Source organism: Ctenocephalides felis, unplaced genomic scaffold, assembly GCF_003426905.1.
Source record: "Ctenocephalides felis isolate EL2017-DRISC unplaced genomic scaffold, ASM342690v1 CF-g0.4_SCAFFOLD_01170, whole genome shotgun sequence".
NCBI classification, from domain to species: domain Eukaryota; kingdom Metazoa; phylum Arthropoda; class Insecta; order Siphonaptera; family Pulicidae; genus Ctenocephalides; species Ctenocephalides felis.
In genome coordinates, this window is record NW_020537324.1 from 83,914,133 (window position 1) to 83,931,581 (window position 17,449).

Here is a 17,449-nt window from a genome sequence, read left to right on the forward strand (position 1 = left end):
TAATTTTCACATATCGGATATATTTTGTAACTTTGCACTTACAACTAATTGTTATTAGTATTATTATCTATTAAATTTTTCTTAAATCATTCTTTTACACATTTTTGTTTTTGAACCTTAATTTTTAACACTTTCAATTGTTGTCCAACAGTATCCATTCCTAAATCTGTAAAACTGTAAAATCTGTAAAATTTTTACATTTCTTCACGTTTTAGAGGTTTCTGAACATTTTAGCATACCTATGAAAAAATGGATGTGTATATATATGGATACAATATTTCCGATTTGAATAGTTCAAAAAACATTCGATTCCTTTTGATGGGGAGATGTGCTGATTAGTTTTTGGCAAAGGCAGGTCCAGCTGTTTCTGTTCGATTTGAATGATTTAAAAAACAAAGGTAGGTTCAGAAAAGTTTTAAAAAATGCCATTTGACGGTCGAAAATTAGATGTTTTGTAATTTGAATCAATCGATGAGAATGGGTATAAAAACTTACAAGAAATTTCCAAGCTTTTGAAAAATTTCTAAGTTTTGAAAAAATAGTGTTTTCAAACATGTTTTTTCAATGTTCAAATTTTTCAAAAAAAAAACAAAATTTCACAGAAAAATAATTTTTCTTTTCTGAGCTTTTGATAATTTTAAATCACATTGCAGGATGTACCAGCAATTTGCCTTAAGGCACGATGCCATACACCACTAGTTTAATTATTATTCAATTCACTTCTTTGATTTTCACATATCGAATATATATTTTGTAACTTTGCACTTAGACCTAATTATTAGTATTATTATCCACTCATTTTTTCTTAAATCATTCTTTCACACATTTTCTTTTTCGGGACTTTCAATTGTTATTAAATATTGTCAAAAATAAAATTTAAAATCTGTAAAAAATAATCTGCTGTCTGTTATATAAACAAATAATATTGTTATAAAATTTTATTTATAAAAAAATTAGTCAATTAAATTAAAACAAGTGTAATGTTAACTACACCATGTGAAACCTTTACATAAATATAATTCGATCCGAATACACTTTTGCCAATTTCATCAGACTTTCATTATGCAAGTATATTTTAATTTAACGAAAGCAACTTTATTTTTGTAATTGCTAAATATAAATAGACATTTAGAAAGATATTAGTCAATAGTGCCACATTTTTAATTTGAATCAACCGCACACAAATGCATAATAATATATATTTTAATCAATTCAAGTCTTTTATAGTTACAGTAATAATTTTTATTAATACTGTTCTTCAAGTAGTAGTTTTATTTGATATAAAACTGTTGCATCTACTCAAAATTAAAAACTATGTGTCAATTTAATTATTTTATTAAATTTCCTTAAAATAACAAAAATAACATTCAATCACTGTCTCAGAGCCTAATCTTAATGCATTTGTATGCCAATATATAACAAACGGTACGAATTCCAACTTAAGTCCTTCACATTAAAAAATACAATTGTTAAATGGTTATTTTACTGCAATAGCAGTGAATTTATTTGGTATCTTTTTTTGTATATAAATTTTCAATTCTTTTTTATTATATGGTATGTAATAATGATGGTGTTTTTTCGAGACTTCGATGCTTACAAACTTATGCTAAATCAGGCATTTCTCCGTCATCTGAGTCTTCATCGTCTCCATCTAAATCATCGAAAGACGGTTTATCTCCACCCATGCCTCCGAGGCCTCCCATTTGGCGCATCATATCTTCGAGGTCGCCACCGCCTCCCATTCCGCCTCCGAAACCTCCCAAGCCTTCATCTCCACTGTCGTCTTCGTCTTGCCATTTGTTGAAGTCTACTTTTAACCAGTGGTGCTTCTTTTTGTCTGCCGTGAGGGTCGGCCAGTAGCCACCTTCTTCCGTTGTCTAGAATAAAGGACACAGTTTAGTAAAATTGGAATTATAGATTGATATTTATTTAAAAAATGTCATTTTGTGGCCAAAAATGTTTATTGGACTTATGCACATCAAATTATCAGAACTATATAGAGATTTTTATAATGTGTACACATTTTGTGTAAATTTCTTTGGGTTTCATACCAAGATTTTTAATTACGGTATTGGAAGTTCCAGCAATTTGCCTTAAGGCACAATACCATGCACTTGTTTTAGCATATTATTAGAAAATACTTAGTTATTTTTAGACAACCTTGAACAAGTCACCCATACATTACGAGTCTTTGTTAAACTCTTTTTAATTCAAAAAATCATATATTATTTTTTAATACAGATTGTTAATCAAGTTGTATTTTTTTAAAAAAAATTGTGATTTGTGAGACACGAAACAATTGAAAAAAAAATTATGGCATACCCTTTTTTCTTTTAACTAAAATAAATTGTCAGTATTTACAAACAACACATTGAATTAAATGAGAAAAACAATAGATGTAGTTCATTTTTTTTTTACAAAATGCTGAAATTAGTAAAGTTGATGACTATTTCTGATTAATTTTCGCATCTTTCACTAATTAAATAGTCTTCAATAAATTTTACTCAACAAATGTTGCATTAATCAAAAATCAACATTCAAATACAAGCTTTTGTATTAACTATGCATTTGTGTATTTTTACTTTCTGTCTCAATCATTTATTCGACAGTAAAAAATGACTTACAATGATTCGCATATACAAAAATCTTGGTTTTCTGTATCTACATATCGAGTTACATATTTCGATTACTTACTTTAGTGAGAACTACTTCTATGCACCTCCCCCGATTGCAAAACCGACTATTTTCAGGGTCAATAGCTTTATATAATTCAATATTGACCTCGTACGTCTTTTTATCAACACCACCTGTGCCTTTGAAATAAAATGTAGTGGGTGTGAATCTGCAAAAACACGACATCAAAAATTTTAGGGTTATGATATAGGATTTTGCACAAGAACGTATATGTATATATTTTTATTACTTACTTGATTTCGGGTTCACTACAGTCTTCTAAATTAACTGTAAGTAATATAACACTCGGCCTTTGGGCCCACATTACTGAAGGGGGTGGAAGCCTGAGGGAAACAATTGGATTTTATCAACAACATCTCGAACAGTTCTGGCACGCGGGTTACTTAAATCGGTTAACGGGGTAAAGGATAATGTGCTAAGTTAATAACACGTTTATAAGTATGATTTACTATTAAATTCTAGAATTTTCGGTGATCAATAGCAGTAAAGATGGCCGAATAAAACACGCTAACCGACCCGCATGCACTTTAACATTGTGATTTACGTGAAAATAACAAGTGATTGTGAATGATTAACATTATATAAATATCGTGGAGTACTTACGCGGTGTCTGTCGTCATTTTTGCTATATTTAAATAATATTTTTTATGTACTACAATGACAAACCAAATCACTCAGAAACAAATGTAATAATCGCCGCCAGTGTGACCAACGAGCAAGCTCCAAAGGTAAATTGTACAAGGATGAAAGATCGTTGCAAGTTCAAGTCGGTGAGAGAGGCGGGTGATTTAAACGGCAATAGATAATTATTCGGATTTAGACGTTCTTTTCAATATGAACATTGGGATGAATAGTTATATAAATTATTATAGATATATTAATATACACTTAATATTAATATACATATTATTTTATTTTGGAGGTCTATACAGCGTTTGTCAGCGTGTTCAATTTTGAAACGATTTTAAAAATTCAAAAACTTTTTTGACAATAGATATCATGGTCTTATAGAACATACTAAAAACACACGGCCCTACGACGTTTAATTTTGAAAATTCATCTAATTTTGAAAAAATATCAGTAAATGAGCAGTCTACAAAACTTCTCTAGTTGTGTAAAAAATGTTGCTATTAATTTAAATGATAAAGCTAGTGGTGTAACAAAATGTTCGAGGAATATTAAATTCTTTCAAATAAATTAATATAAATACTGTAACATTGTCTAATATTTATAAGAATTATATAAACTGAATTACAAAGTTGAAATCATTTATTTCAAGTACATAAGCGAGCTTCAGAACTTTAGCCAGATTTGAAATTAAAATCTGGAATATTATCAATATACAAAAAAAAATCCAGAAGCAATTATTTTCTCAAAACAAGCAGAAAGTTCTTTGAATCATTCAAATCAGATACTAAATTTCCTCACAAACTGCAATTTTTTGCACATTTAGCTCGGTATCTCCAAAACGGCTGGACCTACCTTTGCCAAAAACCAATAACCGCTTCTCCCAATCATTACACATTGAATGTTTTTTAGATCATTCAAATCGGATACTCCGTTCTCTCAAAAACTCGATTTGTATTTTCTGCACTCTTCGCTCCGTATCTCCGTAACGGCTGGACCTGCCTTTGCCAAAAATTAATCAGCACATCTCCCTATCAATAGGAATCGAATGTTTTTTGAATCATTCAAATCGGTTCATCCATAGGCCCGAAAACGTAGACGAAAAAATGCGGACACACAAAACGCACACACACATAAATCCATGCCAAAATGTTCAGAAACCTCTGAAACGTGAAGATATGCGAAAACTTTAATTTTTGATTCGGAAATTTACTAATAAAATGATAAAGAACATACTTAATTTAAAAAATCATCAAATTTTGAAAAAATATAAGTGAGCAGTGAACAAAAGTTCTCTAGTTGTGTAAACAATGTTACCATTAATTTAAATGATTAATGCTTATATTTTATTTTAAAATATGTTTAATATTTCACATTAAAGTTTTCTTAAGTTTCTTTAAAAAAATATTATTCGAAAATTGGCTGATTAAAAATTGGAATGATAATTCACAATTTTAGGCACATGTCTGTGCAATATAATTAATATAATTACAAATAATTCACATGTGTTTGAAAAAATTCAATTGAAAATTACAATGTTTAAATGAATAAGCAGTTGAAAATTTATCTAAATACCTAAATCTCAATTTTGTTTGATTAAGTCAATTATAAAACATTTCAAGAAATTCATGCAACTTGCCTTAAGGTAAAATATAACTTCTTCAAATGAAACTAAATCATGAATTAAAATTTCTTTTATTCATACATATATGTGATACATAAACTAAATGCTGGTTCACCAGTCCTGAAAATACATCTATTAACACAATTTATATATATGTTATATTATAAAAGCATGCTTAGTAAAGTGTCGCACTGTCATTACAAGAAGCATGTGTTATTTTTTAAAAAACGAATCATTATTATATTCTGTCAAGTAGTCTTTGTTAAAGAAAGTAGTCATCCTCCGACATTCGTAGTTTTTCATATTTCATATGTCCATTCCTTGTGTCCTTTTCGTGTGTGTATTTAGTTGTTGACGAGTTCATGTTTTCATTGTAATGCAAGTTGTTCAGTCATCATTGTAGTCATGTTTTTAAAACCATCTTAGTCGTCTGTGGAGAGAATATTTGATTAATTAAAATTTAACATGCAACAGAGAAATATTTACAGAAAGTTATTACTATAAAACCCTGCTACACCAAAAGATTTTAATTCCACTACCTAAAATCCGTACGAGAGGATAAAATATTATATTGTAGTTCAATTTGTTGAAGTGAAACTTGTAATGTGACTTTTATCAAGTAGAAATAGAAAGACGATGCAAGAATTGTTTGAAAATGTTTTAGAGAGCCTGGAGTTGGTTTAGACAGTCTGAAAAAGTGGCAGAGAGTCTGAAAATTTTGTAGTCTATTTTTTTTTTAATTTGAAATGCGTTTCAAGAGAGTCTGCAATTGTTTTGAAGAGTCTACAAGATTTTCAGACTCACTAAAACATTTTCAGACTCTCTAAAACATTTTCAGACTCTCTAAAACATTTTCAGACTCTCTAAAACATTTTCAGACTCTTCAAAACAATTTCCAGACTGTCCAAAACAATTTCAGACTCTCCCTAAACAATTTCAGAATCTCTTAAAACGCATTTTAATTTTTTTTTTAAATTAGACCCTCTACAAATTTTCAGACTCTCCATAACATTTTCAGACTCTCCAAAATATTTTCAAGACTCTCCAAAACATTTTCAGACTCTCTAACATATTTTCAGGACTCTCCAAAACATTTTCAGACTCTCCAAAACAATTTCAGACTCTCCAAAACAATTTCAGACTCTCTTAAAACGCATTTTAAATTTTTTTTTTATAAAAATTAGACCCTATACAAAATTTTCAGACTCTCCAAAACATTTTCAGACTCTCCAAAACAATTTCAGACTCTTCAAAAACGCATTTTAAAATTCTTTAAAAAAAATTAGACCCTCTACGAGATTTTCAGACTCTCTAAAACATTTTCAGAGGGTCTAATTTTTTTAAAGAATTTTAAAATGAGTTTTTAGAGAGTCTGAAAATGCATTTTGGAAGAGTCTGAAAATGTTTTAGAGAGTCGTCTGAAAATGTTTTGCAGAGTCTGAAAATCTTGTAGAGGGACTAATTTTTTTTAAAGAATTTTAAAATGCGTTTTAAGAGAGTCTGAAAATGTTTTGGAGAGTCTGAAATTGTTTTGGAGGTCTGGAAATTGTTTTGGTGATTCTGAAATTGTTTTGGAGAGTTTGGAAATTGTTTTGGTGATTCTGAAAATGTTTTAGAGAGCCTGAAATTGTTTTGAAGAGTCTGAAAATCTTGTATAGGGTCTAATTTTTTCTTTAAAGAATACTAAAATGAGTTTTAAGAGAGTCTGAAATTATGTTAGAGAGTCTTAAAATATTTTGGAGAGCCTGAAAATGTTTTGGAGAGTCTGGAATTGTTTTGGAGAGTCTGAAATTGTTTTAGAGAGTCTGAAAATGTTTTGGGAGAGTCTGAAAATGTTTTGGGAGAGTCTGAAAATGTTTTGGGAGAGTCTGGAATTGTTTTGGAGAGTCTGAAATTGTTTTGGGAGAGTCTGAAAATGTTGTGGAGAGTCTGAAAATGTTTTGGTGATTCTGAAAATATTCTGGAGAGTCTGAAATTGTTTTGCTGATTCTGAAAATGTTTTGGAGAGTCTGAAATTGTTTTGGAGAGTCTGAAATTGTTTTGGAGAGTCTGAAATTGTTTTGGCAGAGTCTGGAATTGTTTTGGCAGAGTCTTAAAATGTTTTGGAGAGTCTGAAAATGTTTTGGGAGAGTCTGAAAACGTTTTGGTGATTGTGAAAATGTTCTGGAGAGTCTGAAATTGTTTTGCTGATTCTGAAAATGTTTTGGAGAGTCTGAAATTGTTTTGGAGAGTCTGAAAATGTTTTGGAGAGTCTGAAAATGTTTTGGAGAGTCTGAAAATGTTTTGGAGAGTCTGAAAATGTTTTGGAGAGTCTGAAATGTTTTAGAGAGCATGAAAATGTTTTGGAGAGTCTGAAAATGTTTTGGAGAGTCTGAAATTGTTTTGGAAGAGTCCGAAATTGTTTTGGAGAGTCCGAAATTGTTTTGGAGAGTCCGAAATTGTTTTGGAGAGTCTGAAATTGTTTTGGGAGAATTCGAAAATGTTTTGGGATAGTCCGAAATTGTTTTGGAGAGTCTGAAAATGTTTTGAGAGAGTCCGAAATTGTTTTGGAGACTCTGAAAATGTTATAAATTGTCTGCAATTGTTTTAGACAATTTAAAATTGTAGAAAATTGTTGTATATAGTCTGAAATGTTGTAAATTATCTGAAAAAATGATATAGATCGTCTGAAATAGTTATAAACGATCTGAGAATGTTATAAATAGTCTGAAAACAATGTTATAAATAGCCTGAAATTTCTAAATTGTCTGAAATGTTAAAAATATGTTTATATATAGTTTGAAATTGTTTGGATTGTCTGAAAATGTTGTCAATTGTCTGAAATGGTTGAAATAGTCTGAAAACGTTTTAAATTGCCTGAAAATGTGTTAGAGTTAGAAAATGTTTGGATTGTCTGATAATCTTTGTAGATTATCTGAAAATGTTGTCAATTGTCTGAAATGGTTGAAATAGTCTGAAAATATTGCAAGTTGTCTGAAAATTTTGTAAATTGCCTGTAAATATTGTAAAACGTCCGAAAATGCTGTAGACTGTCTAAAAATATTGTAAAACGTCTGAAAATGTTGTAGACTGTCTGAAAACATTGTAAATTTTCTGAAAATGTTATAAATTGTCTGAAATCATTGTCAATTGTCTGAAAATGTTGTTTATCGTCTGAAATAGTGTGGACTGTCTGAAAACAATGTAGACTCTCTCTCTGGAAATGTTGCAAATTGTCTGAAAACGTTGTTCATTGTCTGAAAAAGTCTTAACGTCTGAAAATGGTGTAACATCTAACAAAAACCACCATTGATGCAGTTATTGCAAGGAATATTGAAAAAATAGAACTCAAACATATTGTATCTTAATTTATATAATATTTTTCCATTAATAAAGTTTATCTCAAAGAAACAATACAGTTAACTAAAAAATCAATTTTTATTTCCATTTACACATTACGAAATTTCACTTCATACACAAGTAGGGGTTCCACACTAAATTTTGTTTAAATCTTCTCTAGCACCAAAAATCAAATTTTAAATTTTCTATGAAAAAAAGGCATTGAGTCAAACTACCTTCAAAGTCATCGGTTAATCCAAGTAAAATTTCCACAAAAAAAAGAAAACAAAGCAACTTACCAAAACTCAGACTACTAAAGTTGTAGTTGTACACTCTTACCTCTATTGGGTGATATACTGCGACGTCTTGATCTATCCCCGAAACGGTCTTTCCTTTCATCAGCCTCCAAGACTTTAATACGAACACCTGCAATCTCGCATCCATGCAAAACCTAAAGAGATAATTGATAGTTATCATGTTTATCATGTGGAACTGATCGTCAGTTACTACTTACTCGAATAGCTTCATCTGCACTTTCTTCAGTGGCATATTTAGCATATCCAACATTCTTTCGTTGGAGTAAGTATACATCAATCAGGTTGCCGAATCTGCTGAACACATCTCTCAGCATAAATATGGGTGGTGGGCTTGGACTGCAAACGATGAAGCATCTTTTGACGTGGGGAGTGTCGATTGAGACTAAGGGTTGTGGGTTGGGTAATTTTACACTGCACTGCGAGTCAATTATGTTGTCTTCTGTGCACTTTGCTAATAAAGTAGCAGGATTTACTGGAAGAGAAATAAATAGACTTATGTTTTTGTCTTATATGTATTTTATATTGTACTAGATGTACCTGGAAATTCGTTCAGGTTTCAAAGCTTTTGCTTTTTTATTTTAATTTAACCAAATATTTTCAGTTTTTTGTATTAACCTTATTACCCTCCGAAAATGATTTTTTTTTGCATATTTCACGTTTCAGAGGTTTCTGAACATTTTGGCATACTTTAGAAAAATTGGATGAGTGTATGAAAAATTATATCCACAATTTTTCGTCCACAATTTCGGGCGCATGGATCAATCAATGGTTTATAATAAAACAGTTTGAAGATATGGAGCGGAAAATGCTAAAATTGTCATTCACTTAACGAATCAACCGATTCGAATGATTCAAAAAACATTTTACTAGTGTTGACAGTATGAAGAAACGAATAATTTTTGGAAAAGCCATTTTTAACTTCCCATAGTAATCGCAAAAAAAATCGAAAATAATTTTTTTTATATATCTTTACGTTTCAAAACCTTCTGAACATTTTGGCATACTTTACAAAAAATGGATGTATGTATGTATGTGTGTGTGTGTGTGTGCGGATACAAATTTTCGTCGACGATTTCGGGAACACGAATGAAGCGATTTGGATAATTCAAAAAACATTTGATTCGTATTGATAAGGAGACGTGCTGATTAGTTTTTGGCGAAGGCAGGTCTAGCCGTTCCGAAGATATGGGGCAAAAAGTGCCAAAAACGGTAACTCAGTTTTTAAGAGAACGGAGCGTCCGATTTGAATAATTCAAAAAAACATTTTATTTGTATTGACTAAATGAAAAACTGTTTAATTTTTTTGTAAAGGCAGGTGCAACGACTTCGGAGATATGGAGGAAAAAGTAAAAAAATGAGCCATTTGGCGGTCAAAAATGATCATTAGACATATGCACATCAATAATTATCAGATATTTTTTAGAGATTTTAACAATAAGTATAAATTTTGTTGACATTCCTATGGGTTCCGTACCAATGTTTATCCGTTAGACGGCGACGCGGCGCTTACGCGCTTCGATATTTCGTCTCTATGTAGTTAAAGCTGAATATTTCAAAATAAATGTTTCTTCAAAGTAAACTTTTGTCAAAATTTTTGACCGTCAAATGGCATTATTGTTTACTTTTTTTTATTGGATCTCCAAAGACGCTGGACTTGCCTTTACAAAACTTTTACAAGTTGTTCATTTCGTCAATACAAATAAAATGTTATTTGAATCATTCAAATCGGACGCTCCGTTCTCTCAACAATTGAGTTACCATTCTTGGCACTTTTTGCCTCGAAGCGCGTCTTCTCATCAACAGGAATCGAATGTTTTTTGAATTATTCAAATCGGTTGATCCGTGTTCGCGAAATCGTCGAAGAAAATTTGTATCCGCATATACACCCACACACATCCATTTTTTCTGAGGTATGCAAAAATGTTCAGAAAACTCTGAAACATGAATATATAAAAAAAACATACATAAAAATAATAATGAAATACATAAAAAGAATACATAAAAATGTTTATTTTCGATTTTTTGCGATCACTATAACTTACCCTAATGGGAAGTTAAAAAAAAATAATACCAAATTTTTATTTTTTGAATATTGAAAATAATTTGAATTTATAATTTATTAATTTATTTAATTCTTAAAAATAAGAGATAATTTCCTTCATTCTATCTCTGCTTCAATAAACTTTATAAAAATTGAAAGAGATTATAGAAGAATCCTAAGTTACGTCTGATTACAAAAACAACCTGCCAACAAAATCTCTTCAAAATCAGTCCAGCCATTTCAGAGATTGGTCCAAACAAATAGGAAACAAGTTTTAGACCCAAACAGAGACAACAAATTTTAAAGTATGTATTTAAAAAAAAAAAAACAGCTCTTTCAACATCTTACACTGACATTCTAATATGATTTATAAGTACAGATTATCGTCTTTTGAATGATATACCATTTAATCCTGCCGCTTGAATGAGACTAGTAGCTTGTGCTATTGTTTCAGCAAGTTGTGCAAGATCTGGTCGGTCATTGTCTCGTTTCATCATTGAACGGATTCCAGGATTGTATCTTGAATGCTCCATTCCATTACTGATAAAAAAAAAATAGATTGAAACATTGGTATTATAAATTAACATTATTGTTAATACATATATTATATTACTTACTCTACATCAAATCGGACGATTAGTCTGTAACCAGGTGGATATTCAAATCCATGTAGTTTATCTCGAGCTGTTTGTGCAGAAGCCACTGAATTATATACAACGGAATAAACATTGTTGTTGCTTATGGGCTGACAGTAGTCGAGACCTGAAATATTATTCAATGGAAATTAAATATGAAAAAATAATAGCAAAACTTCTTATTAGATAACCATATTGTTTATTTAAGTCAAACTTTATTAGGATTGCATCTTTCAATTATTATCTTCAAGTGAAAAAATATCCAAATTTATATTTTCAATAGTTTTGTGATATCTAAAATAAGTTATTGAATTTTTGACATCTATTTTTTTAGTATTTCTTGCAAAAACTGCATATATAGTGGTTTCAGTTAGATTTACAATGTTCGCAGACAATATACAACATTCTCAGACAACCTTGAACGTTCTCTGACAATTTAGAACATTCTCAGACAATCTAGAATATTTTCAGACAATTTAAAACGTTCTTAGACATTTTAGAACATTCTCAAACAATCTACAATGTTCTCAGACAATCTACTACATTTTCTGTCTTTGTCTTTTTTATAACATTTATTTCATTGTTGAGAATGGCATTAGAAGTTGCTCTTCTATGATAATAAAAATTGTATTATGTCCAAAATTTCTTTGTTGCAAGTGGAATTAGAAGTTTCACTTCAATAATAATGTAATTTTTTATCTATACTGTTTATATACGTACCTGGTATTAAATCAAAAAGTCTCCAAAGTTGATCCTGATTAGAACAAGGACTAGCGGTTACCAAAAGTTGACCAGGAGGTTCATTACGAGAACCTTTGCTTACTGGATGATAATCATGAGCATCCCTAAAAAACAAAAACACAATCATCAATTAATATATCAACACAAACAACTATCTATTATCTAACCTTCTATCATAGCTCCTATCATATCCTCGATCATAACTCCTTTCACGTTTTGCGCTAGGCTTGGGTTCAGCAAAAACAGCTTTATAGGATCTATCACAATTTTCATAAGCAGTGGCTGCTTCAATAAAACTGGAAAAGGTTATATAGGCAAAACCTTTGCTTTGTTGCGTATCTCTGTCTCGTAATAAGTTGATTTTAACTATTGTTCCATATTCTTTGAATTTATTTTGCAAATCATCCTCGTTCATGGACCTTGGAATTGCTATGAAGAGACGAATGTACTTTTCACCTTCATTGGAGTCTCTTGTTGAACCTTCATCGCGACTAGGATAATAGAAATAAAAGACATAGAAAATTATGAAGATTGATCATTTTTATTAGAGATTAATACCTGTTAGCTACTAATACTTTAAGTGGTCGTGAAGAATTCCCAACGCATCTACCGTTCATCTCTTTCAAAGCCTTTGCAGCTTCTGAAGTCTTTGAGAATTTTACATAGGCAATACCTAATCAGCAAATATAAAATTATTTTTAAAACGGTAAAATACATTGAAATAATTATTTATATACCTTTATTTTCGCCAGTATTCCTGTCTCGAACCAACCGAACATCTTCAATAGTCCCAAATTTATCGAAACTATTATAAAAGTCGTCAGCTGTAGAATCTCTACTACAGACTATAAAGAGTCTTGAATACTGAGGCTCCGGATTATCAAATTTCGATCTTCTATCACCCATAGTAAGAATTTATGACAAACCACGATTGTAATGGAAAATAATTGTTTTTGTTTTGATACTGTTGGATATATATTTTTGACTTAAAACAAAATAATGTTTTTTGGAAAACAAAATGTCGAACATTGATTTTCCATCAAAGTTGATTGATCTGCCGCGAGTGGTGGCAGCACTGAGCGGAATGGTTTTCAAACTGTTTGAAAATTAATTTTAGTTAAAGTTAATTTCCTTTTCCCGAAATCAGGAAGTTTATGCAACTTGCCTTAAGGCAAAACGGTACTTTCATCTGGTTAACGTAATAATTAAAAATTAAATCAAAATTATTGTTTGTATACAACTTTAAAATTACAAAAGTTCGTTGCCATTTTGTTACAGTTTAAGAAACACTAGCGTCATGTCAACCAAATTCAAAATTAAAAACCAAAAGTAGTTTTATACAAAATTTAGACAAATAATCTAATGAATTTATTATAGACAATGAAATTGTCTACGAATCTTTATTATTTTGTACTCCATCGATTAAAACGACCCTCAAAAAGATATTTAACTATTTCTTCTACCGGTTGTACATTTTATGACAGTTCGAAAAAAGTCGTCTCAGGGAAAACATCAGCACCAAAAATCCTAGACAATATAATAAGATCAAAAATGGTTACCAAAAATTTAGCAATATTCGATTTCGATTATACTGTTGTCTCAAAAAATACAGACACAGAAGTCCTTGAATTATTAACAACAGACATTCCTGAAGAAATTGAAGAAATACGTGAAACTAATTGCTGGACAATATTCATGGGCGAGGCTTTTAAGTTACTATATAAAGATAAAATTGATAAAACATCTATACACAAAACTATCATCGAAATTCCTGAAACCAAAGGCATGTGTAAATTATTTAGAGCTTTGCATAACGATTTAAATTATGATATAATAATAATAAGCGATTCTAATTCCATATTTATAAAAGATTGGTTAGAAGCCCATGCTTTAACCGGTTGCGTTAAAGAAGTCTTCACAAATCCTGCTCATTATGATGACAATGGTCTTTTACTTATTGAGCCTTATCAGTACCAATTTGAATGTAAATTGTGTTCTAGAAATTTATGTAAAGGTGCTGTTATGAAGAAATATATTGAAAGCGCTGAGAAACTTGGTACTGAATATGTTAGAGTCATATATGCTGGAGACGGCAGTAATGATTTTTGTCCTATGATTAAATTAAGAGCAGCCGATGTTGCTTTCCCTCGTTTGGGATTTAAGATCATGAATAGGATCGAGAAGAATAAAGATGACCCTGAATTGACTGTGAAGGCTGTCTTGAAACCGTGGACGGATGGTTGTGATATATTAAAAACTGTTAGAGAATTAGAGGTAATAAATTCATCTGGAAATATCAAGAATTTGGATTTTAAATGAGAGGTTACTAATATAAAGTTAAACAATTAATTGTGTACTATACAAGATAATGTAAAATTGCATATACAAATTAAATATATATTATTTATTTCATAGATAAGGAAATGATTTGTTTAATGTATAAAAAATCAGAGATTTCAGTTTAGACATTTCTTAAGAAGTGCATTGAATTATTAACTTTTCATATGGTAAGTTATATTATAACTTGTTTATATCGTGGACCCTTAGACTTTACCATGGATCGCCTAAATAGTTATTATGGCTAAATAGCTATTTAGCCGATATCGTTTTTTTTTTAGAAATTTTTATTTTTACTAACATTTGGTATTGAACATTCAATATGAATAATATACATATTCAAGATCAAACATTATTTGACTTTTTGACTTTAAAATAATAATAAAAAATAGATATTAATGTGTTTTGTGTTGCGATTCACTATTTCTTTTCGCTGACTTGGGTTCATGTGGACCACTTTTGGAATCAATGAGTGATATAGTAAAGGGCCGAAAATCGAAAATGAGAATGCATAAATTTATGTTATCTCAATATTCAATTAATTTGTAATGATTGGAAGAAGTGATTAGTTTTTGGCAAAGGCAGGTCCAGTCGTTTCGGAGAAAATTTTTTTTTGTATATCAAGAAAATAGAAATCGAGTTTTTGAGAGAACGGATTATCCGATTTGATTGATTCAAAAAACATTCAATTTGTAATGATTGGGAGAAGAGGTGATTAGTTTTTGCCAAAGGCAGGTCCAGTCGTTTGGAGATACCGAGCTAAATGTGCAAAAAATTGCAGTTTTCGAGAGAACTAAGCATCCGATTTGAATAATTCAAAAAAGTTTCTGCTTACAAAATAAATGCTTTTAGTAAAAAATAAAATTTGTTCCAAAATTTTTTTTTCAAATTTTTTTTTGTCAAAACATTTTTTTTTCTCAAAAATTTTTTTTTGTATATCGAGAAAATAGAAATCGAGTTTTTGAGAGAACGGATTATCCGATTTGTATGATCCAAAAAACATTCAGTTCGTAATGACGGGGAAAAGTGGTTACTAGTTTTTGGCAAAGGTAGGCCCAGCGGTTTTGGAGATACAGAGCTAAATGTTAAAAAAATGGCAGTTTTTGAGAGAACTAAGCGTCCGATTTAAATGATTCAAAGAACTTTATACTTGTTCAACAAAATAATTGCTTTTGTAAAAAAAAATAGTTTCTAATTTTTTTTTTCAAAAAATATTTTTGTAATTTTGGATTAGAAATTCAAAAAATCGCCCAGGCTAAGCACAGTCTAAGCGCCACTCTGGTACAAATGCTTACCCAAGTGCGTTTAGACTGTCTATGTATTGGAGCACTTTTCAAATTTTGTGAAAACTATTGAAAAATGTGAAAATGCCGCCAAGCTAAGCACAGTATAAGTGAAAATGTCGCACAGAATTATTTGCAAATGCGTTTAGACTGTGACCATACGGGAGCGATTTTTCAATTTTATGCAAATTAGGCAACTTTTTGTTTTGAAATTGAATTCGAAATAAAATGACGATTGTTATTGTTTTGGAGATAAATTGATTTATGATTTATATTTGATTTGCTCAGATATAACAAATAGCAAAAATAACGAAAGTTACAGTATTTGTAATAATATATTTGAAAACGTTTAAAATTTCTCGAATATTTCATTACGGTACGGGAAGTTCCAGCAATTTGCCTTAAGGCACGATGCCATGTGCCCCACTAGTTACAATAAACTGTATTGAATTATTTTAAATACGTACGTAATACACTATAACGTTATAGTGTTTCTAAATACAGACTTAAGGATCAAAAATTATATACGCCGATCAAGTGTATTTTGTTTCTATTCCCATAAATATTTATAAATAATTTTCCAAAACAAAAATATGTAATGCTGTCACTTTTAAAACATACTTTACCTTATAATCTGCTTCATAATATCTGCAAATATAAATTTAAAATAAACCGCATACAATTTTGTACCATTACTAGGAATTTAGCTGTGTTTGACTTCGATCAAACTTTAATAAAAATGGACTCGGATTTACAAGTAATAAGTCTCATAAAAGATGAAATACCATCAAGACTTGAACAATTTTTAAAGGACAAGAATTGGCATTCCTACATGTGCCAAATTTTTGCCATTTTGCAAGAAAAGAAAATTGACAGGACTGAAATTTATGGAGCAATTGCTGATATTCCTGAAATTGAAGGCACTACTTTGCTGGTGAAGACTTTGGATAAATTAGGATACGATATTATTATCATAAGCGACTCGAATCATATATTCATTGAAAACTGGTTAGACGCTCATAAATTAGATAAATTTGTAAAAAAAATCTTTACAAATCCTGCTTTTTATGATAAATCAGAAAGATTAAACGTTGTACCTTATCAGAGTCAAACCGAATGCAATTTGTGTCCAAGAAATTTATGTAAAGGCTCAATTTTAACAGAGTATATTAAAATAAGCAAGAAAAATGGATTGGTTTTTGATAAAGTCATTTACATTGGAGATGGAGGTAATGATTTTTGTCCGATGCTGAGATTGAGAAAAAGTGATATTGCTTGTCCAAAATTGGGATGTGAAATTTTTACAGTAATTGATTTATTTGCATATACACGTAATCCTGATGTGATAATTAAAGCTGTTATCAGGCCATGGTTAAATGCATACGATGTTCTTAAAGTTGTTCAAGACTTAACCAGAAAGTAAATGGAAAACAATGCAATATGCATTTAATTTAAACAAGCCAATATGTTGATAATATTATAATTATAATCTTAACTATATAAGAACATGTAATAAATATTTATTAAATTTATAAATTGAAAATACACTTCTTTCAGTTTTAACTTTTTTGTTACAAACATACAATATGACGAATTTTGCTTCAAAATTTAGGACTCTGATTTTTTATTATCAAGAATTCTAATTTGTTATAATATTTAGATAGTATTTCGAAGTCTCATTTTTATTTATCGCTTAACGATTGGAAAATGCTAAAAGAAATGATTAAAAATATATCTATTTGATACAAAAATTCAAATTTTAATATACCATTTTCATTCCTTATTTCTAGAAGAAAAAGTATATGTTTTTGCCAGAAAATCCGGTTTTTTAA

The 17,449-nt window shown here is 30.0% G+C and overlaps 3 protein-coding genes across 4 annotated transcripts in view; 1 reads left to right on the forward strand and 2 right to left on the reverse strand.

Moving 5' to 3' along the window:
* Positions 1-1,331: 1,331 nt before the first annotated feature.
* Positions 1,332-3,412, reverse strand: LOC113366454 (co-chaperone protein daf-41). Its single transcript, XM_026608054.1, has 4 exons — positions 3,298-3,412; positions 2,928-3,017; positions 2,695-2,842; positions 1,332-1,877 (listed from the first exon to the last, which is right to left on the reverse strand). Exons 1-4 carry the CDS (start codon positions 3,312-3,314, stop codon positions 1,602-1,604), a joined length of 531 nt encoding a protein of 176 aa, XP_026463839.1. The 5' UTR covers positions 3,315-3,412; the 3' UTR covers positions 1,332-1,601.
* Positions 3,413-5,056: 1,644 nt separating this feature from the next.
* Positions 5,057-17,449, reverse strand: part of LOC113368440 (RNA-binding protein 45) — a 49,096-nt gene continuing 36,703 nt past the window's right edge. Inside the window, exons 1-9 of one of the 2 annotated variants that reach the window (XM_026609986.1) lie at positions 12,735-13,010; positions 12,556-12,670; positions 12,165-12,488; positions 11,977-12,101; positions 11,239-11,383; positions 11,025-11,161; positions 8,778-9,052; positions 8,603-8,714; positions 5,057-5,375 (exon numbers count right to left, since the gene is read on the reverse strand). In XM_026609986.1, coding sequence (XP_026465771.1) covers positions 5,368-5,375; positions 8,603-8,714; positions 8,778-9,052; positions 11,025-11,161; positions 11,239-11,383; positions 11,977-12,101; positions 12,165-12,488; positions 12,556-12,670; positions 12,735-12,903 — 1,410 coding nt within the window. In that variant the 5' untranslated portion in view covers positions 12,904-13,010 and the 3' untranslated portion in view covers positions 5,057-5,367. Of the gene's footprint in view, positions 5,376-8,602; positions 8,715-8,777; positions 9,053-11,024; positions 11,162-11,238; positions 11,384-11,976; positions 12,102-12,164; positions 12,489-12,555; positions 12,671-12,734; positions 13,011-17,449 lie in introns of those variants that run through there. The other variant, XM_026609987.1, reaches the window with a different exon arrangement.
* On the forward strand, positions 13,369-16,443 carry LOC113368442 (pyridoxal phosphate phosphatase PHOSPHO2-like). The gene is made up of 2 exons (XM_026609988.1): positions 13,369-14,271; positions 16,317-16,443. Exons 1-2 carry the CDS (start codon positions 13,378-13,380, stop codon positions 16,332-16,334), a joined length of 912 nt encoding a protein of 303 aa, XP_026465773.1. The 5' UTR covers positions 13,369-13,377; the 3' UTR covers positions 16,335-16,443.

Coding starts and splice junctions, on each gene's coding strand:
- LOC113366454 (XM_026608054.1), bottom strand. Junction 2,843..2,927: donor TGTAGTGAACCCGAAATCAA/GTAAGTAATAAA, acceptor GTGTTTTTGCAG/ATTCACACCCACTACATTTT. Junction 1,878..2,694: donor TAGAAGTAGTTCTCACTAAA/GTAAGTAATCGA, acceptor CCTTTATTCTAG/ACAACGGAAGAAGGTGGCTA.
- LOC113368442 (XM_026609988.1), top strand. CDS start 13,378: ATGAAATTGTCTACGAATCTTTATTATTTTGTACTCCATCGATTAAAA.